General features: G+C 40.2%; 1 protein-coding gene across 2 annotated transcripts in view; it reads right to left on the reverse strand.

Annotated features, from left to right (window-relative positions):
• The window catches only part of LOC117454423 (neuronal acetylcholine receptor subunit alpha-7-like), a 40,139-nt gene extending 17,817 nt beyond the window's left edge, over positions 1 to 22,322 (reverse strand). For both annotated transcript variants that reach the window (XM_034093651.1, XM_034093650.1), the window contains exons 1-2: positions 22,080 to 22,322; positions 6,773 to 6,912 (exon numbers count right to left, since the gene is read on the reverse strand). In XM_034093651.1, the coding sequence (XP_033949542.1) occupies positions 6,773 to 6,912; positions 22,080 to 22,140 (201 nt within the window). In that variant the 5' untranslated portion in view covers positions 22,141 to 22,322. The remainder of the gene's footprint in view (positions 1 to 6,772; positions 6,913 to 22,079) is intronic.
• Positions 22,323 to 25,495: the final 3,173 nt, after the last annotated feature.

Raw genomic sequence — 25,495 nt, forward strand, 5'->3', positions numbered from 1 at the left:
CCTCACGGGAGTCACTCCTCAGTTTATACCGTGTTTTGTTTCAATTCATCATTTAGTTACAAATATGTGATATATCTGAACAACAAAGTGGTCAAAAATAATTGTATTCATTTATTGGAAACTTTTTCATGATCGGTTTTTTTGTTTTACATTTTCATTTATTGTCATTTCCATTCAGTCAGTCATTAAGTGCTATTTAAAATTTTAATTTGCTACATATCCACACAAACAAACAACGTGTGCAATCCAATGAATGTTAATCTAACTGGGTTTTGATAGATATCTCTTTTTCTTCTCTCAATTATTTTATTTATTGTGTGCACTCTAATCAATATTACTCAAACTATTGTTCGTTTATACATTTTAAGAAAGGCATTTATCTTTTTTGAGAATGAGTTCTTATTTTTTATTTCATTTGTTTGTCCTTACTAGTGTCATTTTCTGGTTGCTAACGCCATTGTAACACATAATCACTGATGTTCCGCTGTAAAGGTGGGGATCTCATCAGAGCACAGTGGGCTCATAGGGAGGGGGGGGGCAGGAGCTCCAACAAGCCGTTTAGGACAGAGTGAATACACATACTATAGAGAGGCGAAGTCCCTCCCTGTCCGGTGGACCTCCATGGGACCTTATTTCTGAAAAATTATGTATTGAAGTCAATGGCGAGAGAAATGTTATCTTTCGATCCCGTTTGAATTGTGCCACGAATTACACATATGATGTTTGTCAATTTAAAAGTTTTGCCGTAAAACTGTGAAGTAAGACTTTTTTTGTGTGAAACCGCTCAATGAACTACATCTCTGGTCTCGCACAACAACACAAGTCACCAAGATGGCCGTCACTACTGTCTTGCCAAACAAGGGATTGACTACCCTCACTATCACCACAATGAAACACGTCCAGAAGAATGTCATGCAAAGCTGCCTGCCTGCCTTCCTTCGATTCTCCCTGAACTGCCTGATCTTTTTAATGTTCAATGTCAACCATTTGTGCAGATAGCATGAAGTAATAGCAATAGCAGTAATTAGCATGCCTCCCTCGGGGGCATTCGGGCTTAAAGGTGTATTATCATACCTGCCAACCCTACCGATTTGGGCGGTAGTCTACCGCTTTTGACATGTTTCTACCGCCTACCGATTTAGCTGGCTTTTCCTACCGAATTTCGTTCTTCCCAAATTATAAAAAATCAAAATGACACTGGACTCGACTTTTAGAGGAAATCGATTGCAGCGTGTCTGTGATCCCATCATACAAACAGTCCTCTGTGTTTCTGAAAGAGAAACAACGTGCAGAGGAAGGGCAGCGTTACCCCCGGGACTGCGGTCAAGCCAGCCTCCACTTCGGAAAACACAGTCAAGCCAGCCTGCCGCTGTCCCCCAGGACTGATAATAATAATTATCACTCCCAAATGAGTTTAGGGGAACAGAGACGAGACATTTGAGTCCTGCAGGGTTTCCCCGTTAATATCAGTGTCTCGAAAACACATGTTGGCGACTGAAAGACATCCAGTGTTCGGTCTTTTCCGGAAGCATCCTACAGTGTCTCAACTGAAAGAGGACCACAAACACACACAAAATATAATACAATTTTGAGATTTTGGGATATGTATCTCCCATTCTTTCAATTTTTCGGACATTTTCAACACCAAACATGTCGTTAATGTCTCTATTTAGTGAACTACAGCAATCTGAAAGCTTGTACATTATTTATATCACACTGCCAAAAAAAATGCAGGAAATGACTTTTTAATGCAGTATTTTCTGATTTATGACGCAACACAAAGATATATCGCTCTGTGCAAACCTTTGACTATTATGGTCAACAACATGAAACAAGAATATGAACCTGGCTTTATCCAATGTTCACACAAGAGTTCTGGCTTTCCTACATCCTTACACATCCTTCATACACTGTCTCAACTGAAAGAGGACCAGAAGCACACAAATATAATAAAATGTGGAGACTTTAGGATATTTATCTCACATTCTTTTACTTTGGACATTTTACAGACCAAACATGTCGTTTGAGTTCACCCTGTTTAGCAAACCAACCACTTTTTCTGAAAAATGCATAAAATGATGCATATATGTATGGTCAATACATGGTTTATACATTTAATTACTGGGTTCCATTTCTTCTGATTACCTAGTTTGGGCGTGCACATTTGCCACGCGCCAACCTACCTCTTTTGGATTTGGAAAGTTGGCAGTATGTATTAAAGAATGATCACACGGTGTGACAGTAGCCTCTCTTCAAAGGGTTCACGAAATATGACTACTACTCTACTGTTTAAACACTTTGGTTAATTTAATGTTAATTCATGTTAGGCTAATAAAAATGACAAGGCTAAGCGGCTGGAATGCTAACTAACGTGCTTGCTACTAGCTAGGTAGCTAACTTGATCCAGCCACTCCTGGTCCTTTCATCAGAACGGGAAGCTAAAGAACGAGCAAGACCCATTGCTGGTATGATTACAGCCTGGACCAAAGCACACAGGCATATTGAAAAGTTATCTTAGCTATCTCTTATATTTAGTGGAGGAAAACAAGTATGACATCACTTACGCGACTGGGATGTGTAGTCTTTCTTGTTGCGTATTTTTCATAGTCTTATTATTTAACAGTTTTACAACAAACTCGGGACTTTTTTGACATGGAAATTATTTTTAAGATTGACAAACATAATATGTGTATTCATATGGCACAATTCAAACAGGATCGAAAGAGACGTTTTCTCTCCCATTGACTTCAATACATAATTTTTTCTGAAATAAGGGTCCCATGGGGGCGTTAGTAGAAGGGCGGGACTTCGCCACTCTATACAGAGAGCTGTATGAGAAACCAATGTGAGTTTGGAAAATTGCACAATATAAATCTATTCTAGTAGACCTCAACAATGGAATTATGATCAGTAGAAATGGCCATGACATGGGACCTTTAACGATTTGTCTTCGGCATAGATGCATGTGTAGGTTTCTTTTTGTTCCTTTAAATACTTTTACTGATGTATTTTCTCCTATACACCTTTTTAGTGTGCTTGTATTGTATTGGTATGTAGAGATATACCTAGACTCACTGAGATCCTGATCCTAGTAATAACATGCATCAGTCCGTGTAACGAAGGTAACTTCCTGACTGACGGCTTTGGGGCCTTGTAATATTGTACATGTGGGTTTTGCACTTATATAACAACTTCCCTTTGCACAGTAATAATGTCACTCAGCACGTTAGTAGTGAACAGTTTGCACTTTATTAGCGTGATTTGCACAGTACAGTTTGGCATTGCATATTTGCAAATGTTTACATAATTTATACTATTTATTGATGTAGTATTTATTAAATGATTCAACTGTATTAATTGGAATGTCGTCTGGCAAGATGCTGGTCGGGTACTCGGCTCCACCTGAAAAGAGAGAGGAGTTAGCGAGAGCGCCGAAAGTGTTTATGCTTGTGTAAGAATGACAGCGGTTGAGATTAATCATTGTGTGCAATAATATGTTTGAGCGTGTATATATCATGACGTTAAAGTTGCATTATTGTATAAGTGAACACTATGTAAAGTTTACATCTATCACTTACCCATGCTGTCTCTAGTGATGGCAGTTTGACACTGAAGCTTCGATACATGCTTCAAACCCTGGTTTTCCTATTCCATAGAAGCAGTGCTTCGAAGCTTGCTTCAAATCACGTGACATATGATGTCCGAAGCAGCAACTGCTTCATTTCCTGAATGAATCAACTCACTGGTTCGCCGTCCAATCAGGTGATTCAATGCACTGCCTCATCTCGATTCTGACTGGTGACAGGTTGAAACAGTTTCGAATTTGAGCGCTCCAACACTTTATAACCGCTCTAAACAATGCGCAATGTGTGGGTTGTTGTCGTAGTTTGTTGTTGGTATTGCATTTGTATTGGATCATTATAGAGCAAGCCAGGAAGAAAGATAGGTCGTTCTGGCTCGGTAAACACTTCAAAATGTGGAGAAGTTGTGAAGAAAAAGACAATTATGAGTATTAAAAAAAAAGTTCAACAGTTTAAAGAATAGATAGCCCAGTGGATAGAGCCGGCAGCCCGAACCCGGCGACATCCTCCGCGTAACTGGTTCAAATCCTGGTATGGATGAACTTTTAATCATTGCCCGCTTTTCACCTTTAATACTATAACTGATAAAAGGCCCTCCCCGGCCAAAATAATGCCTTCAGAAAAATCCAAAATAAAAAGAATAATGTACCTCAATAAAGATCGAACCAAGTGGCGAGATAGGCACAGGGGTTTCTGTCTTAGATGGGAGTGCATTTATATGTATTCTGGTCAGTTGTAATGTTTGTTTTGGGGTTAACTTAGCAGATGGCTATGGACAACTAATGATGCTATGAACATAATATTGTGGATGTTCTTTATGGCAATTGTGATGATATGTGTATTTATTATTATCACCTGTGAATGGTTTCTCCCAATTACATCCTTGGAAGATCCTCTATAAATTCGCCAGTCTTCAGTCGGAGAGAGGGCGGTGAACACCTACATAGAGTAGTGAACACCTACATGCTGGCTGTCTGTTCTCTTTTGCTGTTTGATAAATAAAAGACACCATGGTTTGCAACTCTACCTCCTCTCGTGGTCGATTCTTTCCCTGGAAATCCAGCCGCTAAAGGGTCGCTGTCTCACAGTCCGTCAACACTGTTTACTTTAAAGCTGATGAATAAATTAGTTGAACGTCGGTGTTCCCATGACAACTAAATATTAAGGTTATAGTGTACTAGCAGACCTCTGGGTCTCAAACCATCAGTTACCACTACATTATTGAAGCAATCCCACTGTTGCAAATTATTTTCAGGTAGATACAAATCTTTCTATTTTGTTGTTTAAAAATCACAACATCTTATCTCCGAGCAACAAGTTACCTAGTTATTAAATTGTCTGGGGGCTGGGGAAAAAATGTAGGTTTATTGTTGGATGTGGGTTGAAAGGTGTTTTAAAGGAAATCTCTTTTTAACTCAAATTCAGTCACTCTGGCAAGGTTGCATGAGGTTTCTTGTTCAGTCCCAGTGTTCCCAATATAAGTATTTACGTACTGTTGGTAAGCGCCCTGCTCAAAGTGTGAGTGACAATAATAACTGTAATTTCACCCCCTAACTTATTTTCCCAACCAGTCATGGGATATGCAGATAGCGTTTGCACCATCCTCCTCCTAAGTTATTAAGTTATATTTTTCACTTGACATCTCGTCTCTGCTAAACATTCCTAAATTACCCCTCTGTGAAAATGAGGAGACCGCGTGGGAGAAAAACTCTCCCAATGACATTGTAGATCCATCTGTTTTGACAGTAAACATCTGGCTGGTATGATACTCAGAGACCATGCTAACACTTTCCCTAAAGTTACTTCACGGACGGGCAGATGTCAAAATGTACATGCAGCTAGTGAAGTGTCTTGCAGGTTTTTGATCCTCTCTGGTGGTTAATGAGTCCTACTGCTACGCTGATCCACATTGTTAAGGTTTGAAAATTCATCAAAGATTGTGGATCAGGAACGATTTCTGGGTCATGGGCTGCAGAGAGAAAGGAATAGTATATTGTGATAACTGGGAATGTGCCCATACACAAAACTGTGTCAGTACAGTGGCCCCTAGTTTGACAACTCTTATTACAGTAAGCAAAGTTAATGCTTCTATCAGCAACTAATCTTAAAGAGCAAACACTTCAGACAGAAAACAGCACTGCAATAAAATAATGGTATGGACTGCGTTGAATTATGTCAGGGCACTGTTGAGACATCTAGGAACTGTTTGTCAGTAACATATTCCTGTGGTTAAGGCTCATCGTATGGCAAAACAATACAACCTCACAATCAGGATTTTACAACTCGGGAAAGGTAATCACAGCAGCAAGCCTTTGAACACATAATAGATGAGGTAAACAGCACAAATATGTCATTCATGCTACAAAGTTATCTACCAGGATTGTTTGCTTGCAGGCATGTGATACACCACACCATGCTTTTGTAGCCTAACTGGCAGCTGGCTCAAAAGTTGAGCCAAGTCAAAAATGTTGACCCTAGAAACCTGCCTTTATTCTGCTGGAGCATCATTTGGTGGTACTAATGCTGGATTGATGGGCGCTAGCGTTAGCCATGCGCCTTTTCATGAAGGGATACCAGTAGTCTGGATGCAACCTGACTACAATCTGCTTTGGAGGAGCAGCCAAAAAATCTGCTAGGCTCAGCCAACTTTAGAGGTTCAGGAGTGCATTACTTCGGCAAACATTTATCACTATTCTATAAACCTAATCTACTTTGGATGTATCACTGTTCATTCATTCCTTAAGCTTCAAACACCTGTATTTCTTACTTCTCTATTAGCACTTACACAACTCAATTAGTGATTCTTTTTTTCAAGCATGTTATCTCCTTAGTGGGGCTCTTTACTTGGCATTTCTTCATCATGCATTATTATTTATAGACAGGAATATTATTTTACTAAGATTCCAATGTCGACAATGAGATGACTGAGCGGTTTTTAGGTATTTTTACAGTTTCTGATATGTAAAGACACTCTAAATACCTCCGATGTAAATAAGTCACCAGCGTAGTGGTACAATTTCACTTCAGCTTTCAATTAAGCAACACACTGTATGCTCAACAAAACACAAACGTTGTATATTGTCACGTTTCCAACATTCTACACTACCGAAACTAAACACTCGAAACTAAACACCCTGCCACTAACACACACACATCACATATAGAAGAGAAGTAAAAGCTGTCTCCCTCACCACGTCTATGATCTGCAGCAGTGTGAGGCCCAGCTCCACCAGGATGGGGGCGGAGTCATTGACCACCGGTCTCTCCAGCCGGTTGTAGTTAGCCAGCAGCTCCTTGTACAGCTTCCTCTGGTGCACTCCCTGCAGGGATCCTAGAGGAAACAAAAGAGACAAGAGAAAAACATGATTTGTCTGATGGTTACTTTTGATTATAAGGCAGCATCTACACAAAAAGTTGTTAAACTAAGCACCAACATTTGCAAATGGAAGTTCACACTTCTCAGGTAGGTTTGTTTGAAAAACAAATGACCTCATATATCAGAGATCAAGGTACTCTCCTCTATTCACTGGAGAATATCTTTTACAGATAGGGTGTGTCTTTCCATTTGCAATTTAAATGGTAAATGTAGTGCTCAATTTATGATGTTCCATGACAGGTTTAAAAAAATTAAAATGCTATCAGTGTTTTGGCTTGGGTCATCGCTTTTCCTGCAAATTGTACTTTGGACCGTCTTCTTGTGCACTGATGCTGAATTCTAATCTGGAAATTAGCTAAAATGTATTTCCAACCTTTTACCCTTCCTTTGCTGGCACAAACTTGCAGCCAGATTATAATGTACCCGATTGACTTGCAAACTCGCCGCCCTATAACGTACAGTCCATTCGGATGTCCCTGATTTCAAAGTACTTCCTGTAAACTTGCCTTTGGCATAAACAATGTATAAGGTAAAGGTTGGCTGTCGAGCTGAACGTTTTAATAATACATATCATATTGTAAGTACACACATGTGCTTACATCAACATCATATACAACAACAGTATCTCACACACACACACACACACACACACACACACACACACACACACACACACACACACACACACACACACACACACACACACACACACACACACACACACACACACACACACACACACACACACACACACACACACACACACACACACACACACACACACACACACACACACACACACACACACACACACAGGTCCGGGTGATTACAGTGATGTGTTTTTTGGCCCGACTCTCATCACCATTATTGATCCTCTCTACCTCACCTTCTAAACACATTTCACACTGTCTATTTGTCCCAAAATAAACTGAGACACACAAACACCTACGCTCTTACACAAAAACAACCACACCACATTGTTAGGAGTCGCTGATCTTGCTAATCTGCATTTTAAAACCAAAAGAAGAGGCTGCAAACTTCACTCTGCAAGTGACATCTGTGTTTTGTCCTTATGTGACACAAATCTGTTGTAATGATCGGTGGCTGCAGTGCGAAAGCAAAGAGCATTTTAAATGTCCTGCTATGAGTGAGTGGATGTGTAATGACACCATACACATGGACGCCAATTTAGAAGAATTAGTTTTTAGAGTGGTATTGGATTGATATTGGCCACAATGTCAAACATAACTGATCTTAGGATATGCAGTGTGAACATTTTATGGTCTATTATTTGTAACTAGGCATAGCCTGCCTGTAGTCTAAAAACTAAATTATTTAAGAAAACAGCTTTCTGTTGAGCTTAATGACAATGCATTTTGTTACAAGTTTTTTAATGTATAGGCCCACCAAGTAGGTTATTTCTAAAATGACAGATCTAAAATTATGAAAAACATACATTGGTGAGCATTATAATTAGAAAAGTGAGCACTCTAGTACATCTGTAACAAACTCACATATTGTCAAAGACACTATTTATGCAACATACTGCAATACATACCAAAGGAATCAAGAGCAGGCATAAACTAAATGAACACAAAACAAACATTTCCTATAAACGAAGGCCTGTCATTGACATACAAAAACTCATCACTATCAGCATACACATTAGGATGAATACCTCATATACACAATACAATGGGGAATGTGGATGCAGAGAGTATCATATACGTAGGGTGGATGGGTAACAAAGACAGAGTATTACAGAGAAGGAGGGGAGCGAGCGCTACAGCACTGCAAGACTGTGAAGGAGAGGAGGGTGCCTTCGGCCCGTAATGCTGTTGATTGGCCCATTAAGGCTGTAATGAGGAGAGTTATGGCATGAACAAGCCTGAGGTCAGAGACAGAGGAGTTACTAGAAGCTGATCTGCACAGCAGAATCCCTTTCGCTGCTCTATGGAGCCACACAGACTGATAAATACATCCGACCGCATCCTCTCTATTCAAGGCAAGGCAAGTTTATTTATATAGCACTTTTCAACACAAGGCAATTCAAAGTGCTTTACAAAAAATGAAAGACATTAAGCATTCAAAAAGAAAAGCTAATAAAATAAACATTAAAAGGAAAAATACATGGATAAAAGTTACAGTGCAGTTTAAGATATGAATAGTTCAATTAAAAGCAGCGACAAAAAGAAAAGTCTTCAGCCTGGATTTAAAAGTAGTCAGAGTTGCAGCGGACCTGCAGGTTTCAGGGAGTTTGTTCCAGATGTTTGGAGCATAATAACTGAACGCTGCTTCTCCATGTTTAGTTCTGACTGGGGACAGAAAGCTGACCAGTCCCTGAAGACCTGAGAGATCTGGATGGTTCATCATTTAGCAGGAGGTCAGAAATGTATTTTGGGCCTAAACCATTCAGTGCTTTATAAACCAGCAGCAGTATTTAGAAATCTATTCTTTGACACACAGGAAGCCAGTGTAAAGACTTCAGAACAGGAGTGATGTGATCCACTTTCTTAGTGTTAGTGAGGACTCGAGCAGCGGCGTTCTGAATCAACTGCAGCTTTCTAATAGATTTTTTATTGAGACCTGTGAAGACACCATTGCAGTAGTCCAGTCTACTGAAGATAAAAGCATGGACAAGTTTTTCCAAATCCTGCTGTGACATTAGTCTTTGAATCCTAGATATATTCTTTAGGTGATAGTAGGCTGATTTAGTAACTGTTCTAACTTTTATACGTTCTGACTTGGCTCCAAAAACCATTACCTCAGTTTTATCTTTGTTTAATTGGAGAAAGTTCTGACACATCCAGTTATTGATTTGTTCAATGCACTTTTGGACACCCAAGCAGTTGCTCTAATGGCTCAGTGAATCAATACATGGCACGGCAAAGCAGAGGTGGGAGTAAGTCCTACATGTGCAAGTCATGAGAAAGTCTTGACCTACAAGTATCAAGCAAGTCGCAAGTCCCAAGTCACTGTGGTGAGAGTCAAGCAAGTCAAGTCAAGTCATACGAAATTCTGATGAATAAGCCCAGTTTCCACATTTCCGCATCAGTTAAAAGAGAGTGGTTATGAAAATGGATTCAACCAGCGACATGCAGGGCCTCCCCTGACTGCATGTGACGTGCCTCACCAGCCATGAACCTCACCGCACGTCACTGGATTCAACCCACACTATGATCTTCATTACATACACAGTTAATCATTTGAAATCTAATTTAGACCGATGACAATCATATTAGATAACCCCAGAACTATAGGTTACTTACGTAACCCCAATCCTCAGAGTAACATGAAGTGAGATGTCTCACTATGGGATGCGCCTCATCGCGGAGAAAACAGAAGCATCAATCTCATTACGCCAATCCTGATTGGCTGGTGATCTTGACGTCAACGTCAGGGGAAATCACCCCCTATAAGTAGCTTGCGCCACAACGCATGCGTCATTCAAAATAAGCACCTCTTCTCGCTTCACCATAGCAAGGAGGGCTGTCTGGTGAGACATCTCACTTCATGTTACTCTGAGGACTGGGGTTACGTAAGTAACCTATAGTTCTCATTCATAACACTCCGTTCGATGTCTCACTATGGGATATTGTAGCTCCCGTATTGCCAGACGAGCTTATCTCGAAAATCACCGATCAACCAGAATTTAACAGGTAGAGTCCCGACTCAACAAGGTTCCCAGCACTGCTCGGGCCACGCTTGGAGCGGAGACGTCTAGCCTGTAAAAGCGGACAAAAGTGAGCGGCGAGGACCAGCTTGCCGCTGCACAGATATCCTGGATGGAAACACCCTTGAACAAAGCCCAGGATGTAGCCAGGCCACGAGTCGAGTGAGCCCGCAGACCCGAAGGTGCTTGCACACTCTGACTCGTATAGGCCAAAGCAATCGCCTCCACAATCCAGTGGGAGAGCCGTTGCTTAGTAACAGGCTTGCCCTTGTGAGGGTTAGTCCAGGACACGAAGAGTTGGTCATTAAGACGAAGCTCTTTTGATCTGTCCATATATGTGTGTAAAGCCCGGACTGGACACAACAGATCCTGCTGCTGCTCCCCGGAGGGAACCAGCGGCGGAGGAAATGCCTCAATGTCAATTGGGGTACACGAACCAACCACCTTGGGTGTAAAGGCAGGGTTGGGCTTCAACAACACTCTCGTTTGCCCTGGGGCGAACTGAGTGCATGAGGGATGTACAGACAGTGCATGGATATCGCTGACCCGCTTGGCGGATGCCAGGGCCAGTAACAACACTGTCTTGAGTGACAGATGTTTCATGTCAGCTCCTTCCAGAGGTTCAAATGGGGTCATTCTGAGCCCATTTAAAACCACTGCCAGGTCCCATAAGGGCACCAGCAACCTGGAGACAGGGAGGAGCCTGCGAGCTCCCTTCATAAAACGGCAAACCAAAGGATGTTGGCTAGCCGTCTTACCCTCAAAGCCCACATGGCATGCAGCAATAGCAGCCAGGTACACTTTGATCGTGGAGAAAGCTCTGTGTTTATCAATCAAGTCCTGTAGAAATGATAAAATCACCCCGACAGGACATTGAAAAGAGATGTGTCCTTCTTGAAGGCACCACTCCTCAAACACCCTCCACTTACAGTCGTAAAGAGACCTGGTGGAGGAAGCTCTCGCACTCTGAATAGTGTTTATCACCTTCTGAGGGAGTCCCACTGTATTCAGATTGTACCACTCACGGGTCAGGCCCATAGTGCCCCGCGCTCTGGGCGTGGGTGAAGGATCGCCCCACCCCCGCCTGAGACAATCTGTCCCTATATATCAGCTGTTGTGCGGGCTGCCATGGCTGCATGGGGAGGGGCGTCCATTTTGTTCGCCTCGTGGCGTGGAGAGGGCCCGCTCTCGACAGGTGGGACGGGAGAAAAAGATGTTACCACCTTGTCCTTAATCCGGAGAAAAGGACGGTGGGTCTTTTATTCCCGGAGAATACTCACTGGTGTGGCAGTATGCTCCTTTAATCCTTTCCTCCTCCGTGGAGAAGAGAAAAGAAAAAACGTCCTCGCTACCGTGGTGTCGGTAGAGAGGGAGCGAGCTAGCAACAGGTGTGCTGCTAGCTTGAAAAATCTGACCTACCTTACTTTCTCGGGTAAGAGAAGGGCGCGGTCGATTTTAAATACAAACAGCGTTAGTACTACCGTCTTCCTGCGAAGCAGAAGGAGTAGCCGGCGAGCGCCCGTCGACCGAAATGGGTATTTGGGTTCAGTCTGTGGACTGTGAAGCTTGCCCGGCTACTGTGAGATGTGCTCTGAAGCGAGAAGAGGTGTTTGAACGACGCATGCGTTGTGGCACAAGCTACTTATAGGGGGTGATTTCCCCTGACGCCGACGTCAAGATCACCAGCCAATCAGGATTGGCGTAATGAGATTGATGCTTCTGTTTGCTCCGCGATGAGGCGCATCCCATAGTGAGACATCGAACGGAGTGTTATGAATGAGAACTGCAGACAATATAGCTAGGACTCAATCAAAAAGTCTGTTCAAAAAGGCAGAATTCCAGGTAAAAAAATCATATATGGCATTTGCCATTACACATATTTAATTTAAATGTATGTTAACACTAGAACCGCCAACAGCGTCAGCACCTACATAGATATCATTTTCAAATCATTTAATTTTGTTCCTCTTCATAATTTCCTTATAAACTAAGTAGGATGATTTAAAACTCACTTAATTTAGAAATTGCTTCAGTTTATCATCATAACAGATCAAAAAGTTCAGATTAATTTTACAATAAATCAAGGAATGATGCACTTCTACAAACAAAAACAACATAATTAAAACATTTAAACAAACTACTAAAAGTAGATGAACTACATTATTCAAAAGTTTACAGTAACTTCTGATAATAACACAGGGGAAATAAATGAGGCATCTCTTTCCCTCTCTCTCTCTCTCCTGGCAGCCCGTCAGTATCAGGGTTAGTCAAAATGAATCCCTTGGCGGTTCTAGTGTTCATTTACCGTTTTGTCTTCTCTTTGCAATGCTTAATCGATTTGAAACCAAGTCTAACGTAGCGTAAACTTAACGTTAGCTTTCTAGCTAACACAACACATGCATGTAGCCTACCTTTCTCTATGTTTTTTTTTTGTAGTGACGAATGAAGTTGTATGTTGTGGTGGTCGTGTCACTGATCTTTATGCTGCAGACCCTGCATACCGGTGTTCTCTTCTTATTACGGTCATCGACAACATAATCATTGAATCCAAACTTCACTATTTTTGGAGTAAAGCTAGATGCTGCCATATTAACTGACACTCCTGCCTTCTAGTGGGTTGCCAGGTTTGCGCCCATGGCGCTATAATCACCCAATCACGTTTTTCGAAAAAACTAAACGTAATATCTCACTACAAAAACAAACGCAAATATTTAATTTTAAACAATCAAGTCCTTTCAAGTCATCTATCTCAAGCTTAAGTCAAGTCTCAAGTCATGAATACCAAGTCAAAGTCAAGTCAAGTCTTTTGTCAATGTTTGTCTAGCAAGTCTCAAGTAAAAAAATATGCGACTCGAGTCTGACTCGAGTCAAGTCATGTGACTCGAGTCCCCACCTCTGAGTATGAGTAATTCATATGTCCATCTAAGCACATTTGCATATGCACATGCAGTCAAATGTAACTGCACCCTAATCTACAGCTGCTTTTCTACAAACCTTTTCCTGTGTTTCAACCATAGACTGGTTTCAACATGTATTTTACTGTGAATTTTAAACTGATGTCCAAACAAACACAACACAACTAATGCATTCAGTGAAGAAAATGTAAAACTCAGTCTTTGAGGCCGCTTGTGCCATAAAACAGCTTTTGGAAAAATTAAATAATCACATTCAATATAAACCACTTCAGATTTAATTTGCCAACAAACGTGTGCAGCATACGCCAGGGATGAACGGATACTTCCATTAGATTGTTTTTTTTCTCTATCATCTCACTAATTAATCTGATATGAGAAGCTGGAGAGAAGACATCATTTTCAAAACCCAGTGAGAGGCCTCATCAAACAAACTCCAGAGAGTTGGGGAAGGAGCTAAGAGAGCTGGGAGATTTGTCGTTTGTTCAGCATTTCTTGTTCATCTCCCTGTTCACCATTCTTGACCTTTTATTTAAAGAGTTCGATTGAAAACACTCTTCAAAAAGGTGTTCTGAAAGGAAGGCAATTGTCAAAACTATTTTTTAACGAGTTTTTTTTGTTAAATGTTATTTTTTTACAAATGAACCTTGAGGTTCAGATTAATTTTGAGCAAAAACATAACACTATGTCAGCATTTCTTATTGAAGCTTTTTATTTAAATAAACATTGTTCGTGATGAAAAAACTGTAAGTGAGAACATGAATGACTTTCTAACTAATTAAGGCTGAACATGGGATGAAGAAAAATATATGTAACATTTAAAAAAAGAAAAATAGAAAAACGTTTTAATGAGGCATTTCAACTTTTAAACTGTCAGAAAGCATTAATAGGAGAAATCAATGGTCACAGAGGCATGCAAAGACAATCTATACTAGGACCGGTCCTGGATTCTGAACCCTTCCCAAGTGACCAAAAAAAGGTGAATCTTTCCACTTTTCTTTATCATCTTCATTCAGAATTGTTCATCTCCTTTTTGCTCAAAAATAACTTGGCAAAAACAACCCGCAGAAACAGACCTTTTTTTTTGTAGTTTTACATGTTTTCAAGCCTGTATAAACAGATGTATGCATGTTAGCCTAAAATCAATGATCTAGCACATTGATGTTATCCCTAAGCTCCAGGATGTCTGCATATTGAATTATTTATAGTTTAATAAACAGAGGCAGATTGCTCCTGGGCACCTCAAGGACCCAGAGGGCATCTGCTCCTATGTCAGCTCGGCAGAACCCCACAAATATGAATACATCTCTCACATTCATAACGCCTCCTTTGAGACCAAGCCAATTTTCTTTGTGAGCGTTTTTCCTCAACGACATTTATTAGAAGAATATTGGATGTTAGAGCTATCTCAACCCAGTCTCATAAAAAAACGTGTAATAACTACGTTGGTCCACAACGTAGGACGTAGTATTTCTACAAAAACGCCTCTGAAATTGTAGGATCCCTACGTTTTTTTTCACCATTCATTCCAATGTCTGGCGTCTATGTCACGTGATCTTCACATTTCTCCCTGCAGAAAAAAAAAACATGGCCGACATTCGTTTTATTCTCGGTGGAAAATGCCTATTTTAAGATTAGTTTGGCGATTAAAATGCCTTTTGATGTCATTTGATGTGAGAAATATGAGTTGTTATTTCAGATTATGTGTGCAGTGGATCTACATGATCTTTAGTTTGCTAGTTATTATGAAGATTACTTCAAGAAATTGTGTCTATACAATGTTTTCATTGTTACCAAGGTGGTTGCTAGGGACGCTGCTATCGATATTATTTCTGTTATGTTGGGTAAAATGGTGTTATCTTTATTGCTACCCCCTTCCCCGTCAATGTATAGTGTTGGTCCACAGTGCAAACGTATAAGTTTAACAAAATCCGCATCTAAAATTGTGGCATAGTGTGGTGCCGAGAGATGGGAGTCGGAGGCGGGGTATCAAAGGTACAAGCTAGACTTTTATTTAGCATCTCAAAACACATGTAAACAGCTTCATGCCCGGGAAGCGAAGACCGGCGGAGACAGGAAGTCCGGCTCACTAAAATGTCCGTGCAGAACAATACCCTAACCCATAGATCCGTGGGTGAATAATGTCAATCACCACAATAGATACGTTATTTTCCCCTGTGCAATTCTCAATTTACTCAACAATAACACATAATGATCCTTGTGTTTATTTATTTGTTTGATTAATAAACACAAGTTGGAGTCCGTCAGGACCGAGGGTCGGAGCAGCTCATTTGCTTTACATAATATTACACCCGGAAGTAAGTATTCTCTCCGCTTCGCTTGATAAACCCTGTGATAGTCCTCAAGCTCTGTGATTGGAGAGTGTGCAGAGCGTCGAACAGCACTTGAAACCAACGTAGTTATTACACGTTTTTTTGTGAGACTGGGTTGGCTATCTCTGGTGAATCTTTTGAAAAGAGAATTGAAAGGAAATGAAAAATGTTTTTGTTCTGTATATCCTTATATTTTTTGATTTGTTTTGCTGTAGGGATAAGACAATGAGTTTGAGAATGTGTCACCTTTCAATCAGTCAGAACCAGGAGAGGCTTCAGGCCCTAATGTTAAGTTTTAGAGCCATTCTAACGCTGAGGACAGAAATGATGTTTGGTGCTTCCTTTGAGAAGGAACACTTTAAGAATTGAATACCATCACAACAGGGGGATGGTCTTAAAAAAAAAGATATTGATGATAACGGCCACTCCTGAGTCAGGATTGGACAGCTGCATACATGGAAGTAAAATAAGGAAAATCTTGTTTAGCATCAGCTAAAATTAAATATTTCCACATAGCAAGCTGGAAAGGAAAACTACATTTCAGATGGCAGCACATTCTTCCCATCCTCCTTCCTCACTTCCTCTAAAGCTTTACTCTAATTCCAATTATTTACACCTTCTTTATTTCTCATGTAAAATCCTCTGCAATATCTGCAATTTCCCACTCCTTTTCCACAGTTCCACTCTTCTCAATTCTGACTGCACCTCTCTCACTATCAGTAGCTTTATCCCTTTACAAACCTTCTCAAATCTTGTGATATCCCCTCTTTTGATCCATCTCTTGTTTCCTTTATTTCTCCTTTTAGTCACTCTGCCTTGTCCTGAATTGACTTGTGTATTTCAGCTTTCAGTGTCGAATGTGAACTGTTAGCATCTGAAAATACAAGAACCATACACTCAAGCAAATAATTATTGTTGACTCTGTCACACACCCAAAAAATCAGCAAGGCATTTCTGTCCCATCGGAATATTTTGTACTGGGTCAATGCGTTCAGATGAGGCTCCCAAACACACTCATCAGACACAGGGTAGACAAACACATACGGCCCGAAGGGACACATTCTCCCTCTCCCATGCACATACAGACACATACGCACACAAAAAAACAACAACAACAGGAAAGCTATTTTATGCAGAGCACTAAATGACCACCTCTTACATCAGGGTGTTTTTGTGCCCCCGATGAGCTCAGCTAAACACATCTAGGCTGAGCCGCTGTCCCCACAAACGCAGGTACACACACATACACACACTCTGACTGAGCTTTGTTTGTTTGTCTCTCTGCCAAGATACTCTACCATGCTTACGTATAGGTAAGCCATTATCATGCAAGACTGGATTTTAGAGTTATTATTGATATTGGGGAACCCAGAAAAAAAAATGTCAATTTTGTACAGAGATACAGGCTTTCGGAATACAATTTATTGGAAAGTAATGAAACTATTAGTCGATAGAAAATGGATCAATGGCTATTTTGATGCTCAACATATGCTTGGGGTGCATTTATTGAAACGAGCTGCAAACACAATGCTTTGAATATTAAGGCTAATGCTGAACGTACTTTAAAGAATATACTCACATTTTCTAATCTGTCTTCATATAAAACTCACATGCCCATATGTATGTAGGTTAACATTTAGTTATGTATTGCTTTAATCATAACAGTCCATAACTACCATGAAAAGATAGTTCATATTAAAACTCCACAATCCTTATCCAACACAAAACGCATATTAAGTTCAACCTATGTGGCTTCACCAGTTTCAGTTGGGCGAGTGAAGTGCCTACCAAATTCTGTCTTTGTTTTACGATCCCCAAACTATTTCTTAGAAAGGAAAAAGTATCCAGGAAAACATGTACTGTTGGTTGTTAACTGTTTTTTGTCGCTTACTTGATGTTCCAAAAGGTGACATTTACAGATGCTATGTTCATGTTTTCATTTAATTTCAAACCTTTATTTATGCAGGTGAATCCCATTGAGATCATTGATCTCTTTTTCAAGGGTGACCTGCTGCAAGTAGGTTCCTCATGAATACATTAACATAACAGAAAAACAAAAAGGACATCGTACAGCATATTTACAGCGACTACAGTTTACATAGCAAATGTGTTTGCCTTCTAACAAACTCAGGCCCAACGATGAATAATTCACTTGAAAAGGCTGTGTTGAATAAAGGATCAAGATAAGGCTTTTAAAAAAGACTTGTTTGTAGTTCAGTTGTGCTCCACCTTGAATTACATGCTGACAGCAAGTTTTTCCTTTGGTCTAAGTACTAACATAGAAGTCACACTACTGTGAAACAAATAACTCATTATTAAGATTAGAGTAATCTTATTGTTGGTCAACATGCTAGCTACTTCTCAGAAGAGGATAGAGCTGTGTCTATTGTCTGGTCTGGAACATAGCAGGGCTCTTATCACAGAATGCTCTGGGACAGAGGGACCAGAGTTATTAACCTGGAGGATAGGGCTGCACAACGACACTGCTGACAGACTGCCGCTCCCAGAGGGCCCGAACCAACACCAAAACAAATGCTACACATCTACAGTCATTCTGATGCAAATATCTTCTGCCAGTGTATAGGAGTATAGGAGAAATAGTAAGAGGGAAAAAGATAACACTGCATATATGCAATTAAATGGTGATAAGAGGGATACTCCCACATCAAATAATTGTTTGTCTGAAGCCGTTACATCTGAAAAATACAATTTACATCTCGAAGCTAGAACAATACAAATATGAGTTGTGGTAGCATATTTCAACATGCTGTTTGTTTTAAATAATAATTTACATAAAGTGCGGGGTAGGTAAATTGTGCAACACTTCGATTGACACATTTATTATTGTGTAATTGTATGTTTATGCATTCATGTGTGAATGAGTGTAGCTTAAATAGAGTTACGCCTCAAAAATTAACCAAGTGTGCATCCAATTAAATTAAGGTCACTTCTATGTTGGCAGCGGTCTAGAACCTCATTATTTCCCTTTTAATCATTTGCTAGTGAAACGAGTCGTGCAGTCAGCGGTGAAGTTTCCAGATGTGCTGCGGCGTGAGACCTGCATCTTAGGCCAGGTGGCTAGCTCATGGCCTAACCCGTTTAAAAAGACAGCGAGATGGAGAGAGTCAGAGAGGTGAGATGATAGGAGTTGATCATTGGAGTCACAAAAATGAAGGAGACTTTGAATGAAGGGCAGGAAGGAGAAACAGAGGTAAAAATGAAGGTAGGGGAAAACCTGCATCCTTAGTTTTGATGGGCTGGTGAAACTTCAGACCTGAGTTATATCCTGTGAGACTCATTAAGACAGGGTTGTGCAGTCATTACAACAGAGCTAACATGTATATTTTCATTCATTACGCCTTCAACAAGATGGGCTGTTGGATCATTTCAATTATTCCTCTTCAAATATCAGCAATCTTTCTACAGAATTGCAAAGTCCAATCTTTAAAACGTACCTCTCTATTCATGCTTTCATTTGCAAAGCTGCTTTGTATGCAAAACAATTACATTTGGCAATATTGTTAACGGGTTACTTTTGAAGCCTGTTACCACTAAAAAGGACAATAAGGCAAGAGAAGGGCAGCATGTCGTTGGCGTAATGTAAAAAATCAGTAATGATGATGGTGTGTCAAGGAGACATAAGGCAGAGAGAAGAGGGACAGATGACAGTCAGTACAAGAGCTCACTGGGAACAAAGTTTTCCTTAACAGATCAATTTTACATAAGCGATTTCAACCCAATGCCCTTCCGCTGCCAACTGGGAGTGTTTTTCACTTCTTTGTGGAACTTGGTGTCTCTTTGTGTATTTCTCTGTAATTAAATGGGTTTCAGTGTGCCTTTTCATCGTTTTCCACTGTGTGATGCTAAAAGCAACTGACAAGTCACAGACCTCTCCATTAGCACACCATTTCCGTCATCATGTGACAAACTACAGTGGTGAGCAGCAGGGATCAGAGCGTATGGTGTTGTGTGTTAATGGATTTTGGGATGGATGGAGTCATTCAAGAGATTTATAATCTATGGTCGAGGACTCAGAGCATTAAAACCATTGGATGTTTAATCCTAATCCAGAAGCTAAAACCTTCGTTGAGTTGCAACACTGAGTGCGTGACTACCACATCCATTATTTTACAACATATTGAGCACAATTTACCAAGCATTGCATATTTTCAAATGTGTGTTTCTTTCTCCAAATAACCCAGTCTTAATTGTAGTCCCATGTTAGCATTTTCAGCGAACGAACGGCACCACTTGTAATACATTTGCGCATAACTGAATATGAACTGATAATGCTGAACAAGGCCATAAAAAGTACTTGTACCATACACTTTGTGATGAGAAAATGTAAAGTCTGGGGAAGAATTAAGTATTGCTGACCATGGAAAAAATACAATGCAAGCCGACTGTGTCTGTGAGGGTGAAAGAGAATACATTAAAGAGACAGAGGGATACGATGAGAGAGATGAGGCATTGCATTGAAATCAAGCAGATATTATTACAGCATCTTTGCCAGGTGACTTCACCCTAAGCAGAGAGGGTCAGAAATGTGGGGAATATGGATCGAATTATATTTCTGCTGCACATGAACACAGGGCTGCTGGATCTTCTATATAGAATAATAACCACAACAAAATGTCCACTACCTCAGGAGTCTCATTCACTCTATCATCTGTCTACACAGCTGTGTGGGCCCTTGTCACAGATCATGTTTCTATCTCAGGAAAACTACATTTTCCGATTTAGTCTCATTTGAATATTGTCTGATATTTCCCTTGAAAGACTAAAGCTGCTTATCAATGTAACAGTGAATGTAAACATACAAGGCCAACAGGCGGCTAGCTGGTTCTTTAATCCCCACGCACAAATACTCGTGAGCAAACCTATTTGCCTGCCAACAGTCGAACGTGACTCGCCATGACACCCAGGGGAAAAAATCATACTGTTGGGAGTGATGTATGTGTGTTAGTTTTTTTGTAGAAATTTGGAGGGAATATAAATCAATCAATCTATCTATCTATTTATCTATCCATCTATCCATCTATCAATCTCGAGCCATGATTTCCACTTTCATCATTTCATTGTTTCTACAGCATTTCTTCAAAAGTAAGGTCACTTAAATAGACAGAGACCTCCTCAACTTGTTGGTAGTTTTTTTATGAATTGGAAACAAGAAAAAGAAAAGCCCTACATATTTCTACTCAGTTGGAAATTGTAAGACTTGTCTTTGCCATGTCTTTTGCAGTGCTTCAAAAGACAGAACACAATGTCCCACCATGAGACAGCCACACTGTCCATGAAAGAAAGTTGAGGCCTCCTGTCATGGGAATCTACTGTATGCTCTGAATCTCTCCATTTCGGGTGTCATTCGTCATTCCTCCCTTGCTCCTTCCCAAAGAGATGACCACTGACGGATTGGTACAGAGATGCGAGGAAAGAAGCCGGTTTGATGTTTGCACATGGTGAAAATACGTTCACACCGTTTGCCCTAAATAGACTCACATATAGAGGGCATTTCTTCAGAAAAGTAAGGTAAGGTTATCAACCCAGATGCACATGATGATGCTGATTATGATGGGATGGAGCTTAGTACAGAGTTAGAGTCATGCATGCACATCTAATTGCACACAAATAATTAAACATTAATGCAAGGACAAGGGTGTATTTAAAAATAACTCTAAGTGTAATAAATGGTATTATTTCAAAAGACACAGCAGATCCAACAAAAGTAAATTCAGGGTACAGAAAGAGGTGTATTTCAAATAAATGTAAAATATCACATTTGTCATTCAAAGTTTCCAAAGCAGTGTTATTCGATTGAATTTGGTGATTCAAATGTTACTGATTATTTTCATTACTGAATATCATTTTTTTTTTTTTAAATGTATGTGTCATCCTTACATCAAAACAGATTTGTTTAGCAAAACAGTGCCTGTCGTTTGGTTAGTAAAGCAGAAGTTGCCTAATCCTTCCAACAAAGATCACAACCTGCTATTTAATAACTTTAATTAAGTAATAACAGATAAAGACCAACATAAACTCACGTCTAGATTATCCAAAACACATGCAAAAACCACTGCATGACAAAAAGGGATTTTGTCATTAAAAGCACCCATTTGTTAATCTGAATTTCAGACCCATCCAAACAGACCCATGCACTCACTAAAGAAGAAACAAAGACAACTTTATCACTTTCTTAAATCCTACCTTTGATAAGCATGGCCGCACAAATATAAAATCCAACCGAACATGGTCCCCAAAACTTCATCCTGGCAGCGCTGTGTGGACTCGGCCGGCCCCCGGCTGCGGGCTCTCAGTGTCGGGCAGACAGGGAATCAACTCCGGCTTGGCGGTGGTGTGAACATGAGGCTGGAGTAGACGAAGAGGAGGGAGACGGAGTGTGTGAGATCAAAAACACTGACAGACTGAACGAGTGTGGAGTAGTTGAGATTGGCGCGTTCACGCTGCTTCACAAACACATTCCCTCACACAGCGCTTCACGGGGGCGCGCGTCCGAGCTGGAGTTAGCCAGACAAATGGCTGCTATAACTTAACAGGTATAGCCAGCCAGCGATGACAATAATACAGTAAAGTGTATGTAATATCTGATAGAGATGATCACTTTCACGTTACGCAGCTAGAGTGTCATTGCCAGATACATTTCGCATTTAATAAGACCCCATCGTGCTTTTCCAAGTCCTCCTAATTGAATGCTGCAGTGATGTAGCCTAGCTTTATGTGATATTTAAATCCGCTCATTGTTCATTCTATATTTGTTATTCCCCTTAAAGAATATGTGTTGTTGCATATTTACGATAACAAGTGAAGTTAGTTTCTAACTAAGCTCCACTAACTTTATAAAGTCAACTGTTTTGTCTCGTGCCCTCACCTGTCTCAAGACGTAGACAGAGAGCACGTGTTCGTGTGCAGATGTATGTGAATGCTGATGCTGACCTTCACATGATTGCATTGGAGCACGAGATACTGTTACCTTAAGGCCCGTATAACTTTGCTTACCGGTTCACAAAGTTCGTTATTACTTTTATTGATGGTCAATGTATAACTTTGTAATACATATTTAGCATAGGATGCGTTGCTTCTTTATTTCTGGCAGGGTCACAAAGAGTTTTGACGGAAGGGCAGCACGCTTACACACCTCAAATACAATAAAGCTAATAATGTTTCCCAGAAGTGTTCAACTTAAAGTGATGTTCATTTATGTCAACATTGTGAAGTTATTAATGCTCTTATCAGTATTGTTAGAATAAAAGGTGCTCAAATAAGTTTATAATATCTCTGATCATCTTAAAGTGAACAACATGTCTAGCACCAAACAGCAGACACACAAAGTTATTGACCAGCTGGTGAATATAGTAATTGTAAGTATAAGAGAGAATTACAATTATCATGTGGACAGACAAATCTCCAAATGAATGATAATGTTGTTCTGTATCTACTTTATTAAAAATAAGAAATGATTTGGAAACACAATCGCCACGTCTGCGTTTTAAAATTCATAATGGGTCAATACGTTTACAGTTTCCTGAGCTGCCCCTCAATTACCAAAAACAATTCATTATGGTTTTAATAAAGGTAATGCACAGTTACATCCAAAACAGGCACATCTCCCATCTTGGTTTTTCTTGGAGCAGGTCACAACCATACTCTGGAAGTGGGTCTGATCACCACCCAGCCCTCCTTCTCCCACAGCTGTAGACTCTCAGTTATGAATGCAATGTCCGTCACGCTGCAATTTTCCTCTTTGCTTTTTTTAAAAGAGGTTCATCAACTGCGTTTTTGTTATATTTGTCACCTTATTGTGCCAGCCTGGCTCATAATAAAATGACCTATTTATTCCATTCCATAAATAATTTCAGTCGGAAATAGGATCCGATACGCAATGAGGGGGAACGCTGCACATTTGTGCAAATGTTGGCACCGCCTGGCTTCCTCTCAGTGGAACAGGGGTGTATCATCTAAGAAGCAGTCCCGTGCCATTGGGTTAACAACAGTTCTTGCTTTTTTTCATTTCCCAAATGTCTATGTCTTGTGGAGCTCAATCAGAGGAGATTCATGCTACTAGATTTGATTTAGTACGCCATGGTTCAATGAAACCTGATCACAACCTTTATCCTTTTACTTGCTCTACCAAGGAGCCAAAAGCTAATTGTTTTACTTAAATTATCAATAAGTAAACTGAAGTTTAATGAAGAGCTCTACATATTGCTGAAATTACGTGCAGCACTGTTCTGTGTCAACAGCAGTGACACACAGATGAGAACGGTATCAACATTATCAAACAAGACAAATAATCCATCCATACATCATATTTCTCCCACCTATGTTGATGTAACCATGATATGTAAAAGATACTGCCTCCAGAAAACTGCCATGAAAGCATCCGTACATGACTAAAGTAAGCTGAGTGTTTTAAACATGAAGTCAGGTTTATAATGTGATGGTGATGTCACCAGAAAACAATGCACACAAAAATGCAGATTATTGCAACCAGCAAACTTGATACATCTAAGACTCTTCTTCAGACTTAGATCTGACCCCTCAATTGTTTTTCACACCATATTTAACAGTTATCAATAACAACCTCCAGACAGGAACACTTAACTGAAGCACCACAGAGGTTTGGCCCCCAGTTGCCATCAAACTTTATATTTTTAAACATCAACCATCAGAGAAAGTGTATTACTTGTGGACTTGGTTTAAAAATACACAATCTATGTTATACCTCTCAATTCTTAGTGCTTAAAATCAACACATGTTTCCCCAAATGAGGACTGTTAGAGGAATCTGCATTATCTAATGATCTCATTCACGTATTTAAACGCATCAATCCACTGATAGGAGATGAACTGTAGCACAGAGAAAAGGGAGCTGTTGACTTGTTATATCTTATAAATGAGAAGTGTTCTGCTAATGGACTTAAATGTTGTGGAGCCACCATTGCGTCTTTCCTTCTTCTCTCAATCTCTTTTTCTCTTCAACATCCCTCTTGTCCTATTTCTTTTTGTAAACACGAGCCTAAACGTATGTAAACCCGACATAAACTAAAGTTAAAACAGATTCAATCTGCAATGACAATGGTGAAATCTGAAGTTAGTATGATATTTTAAATGCGTATTTGATCAAACACCCATCTTACCCATGTTCCCAAATCAAATATGTGCCGGTCCCAGCAGGGTGCATGTGTGTGTGATAGAATGGGGTCGGATGGGTTTTAGTTTGTATACCCTTTATGTGTGGAAGACGCAGAGCTTTAACAGCAGCAGAGAGCACAAGGGTCCCAGAGCTACGTGTGCATGCCTTTGGGAATCCACATGTCTGTGTGTCTGCATCCGAAAACTGTGCAGTCATACTTGTCAGGAGGGATCTTTTTAGAAAAAAGTATTCATTTGACGAATGAAAAATCATCTCAGAAACATTCATTAAAACATTTTGTTTAGGTAATCTGTGAATTACGACCCGACATGACTAAATACATCTTGGTTCTTCCCAACGAGCTCCTCCTCTGTTGTCCTGCTGCCAGCCAGCCATGTGTCTCTGTTACCCTGCTGAGGTGATGACTCCAGGTTATTATGGGATATCAAAGACAGGTCAGACCTCTCACA

The sequence above is a fragment of the Pseudochaenichthys georgianus genome, chromosome 10 (genome assembly GCF_902827115.2).
Source record: "Pseudochaenichthys georgianus chromosome 10, fPseGeo1.2, whole genome shotgun sequence".
NCBI classification, from domain to species: Eukaryota; Metazoa; Chordata; class Actinopteri; order Perciformes; family Channichthyidae; genus Pseudochaenichthys; species Pseudochaenichthys georgianus.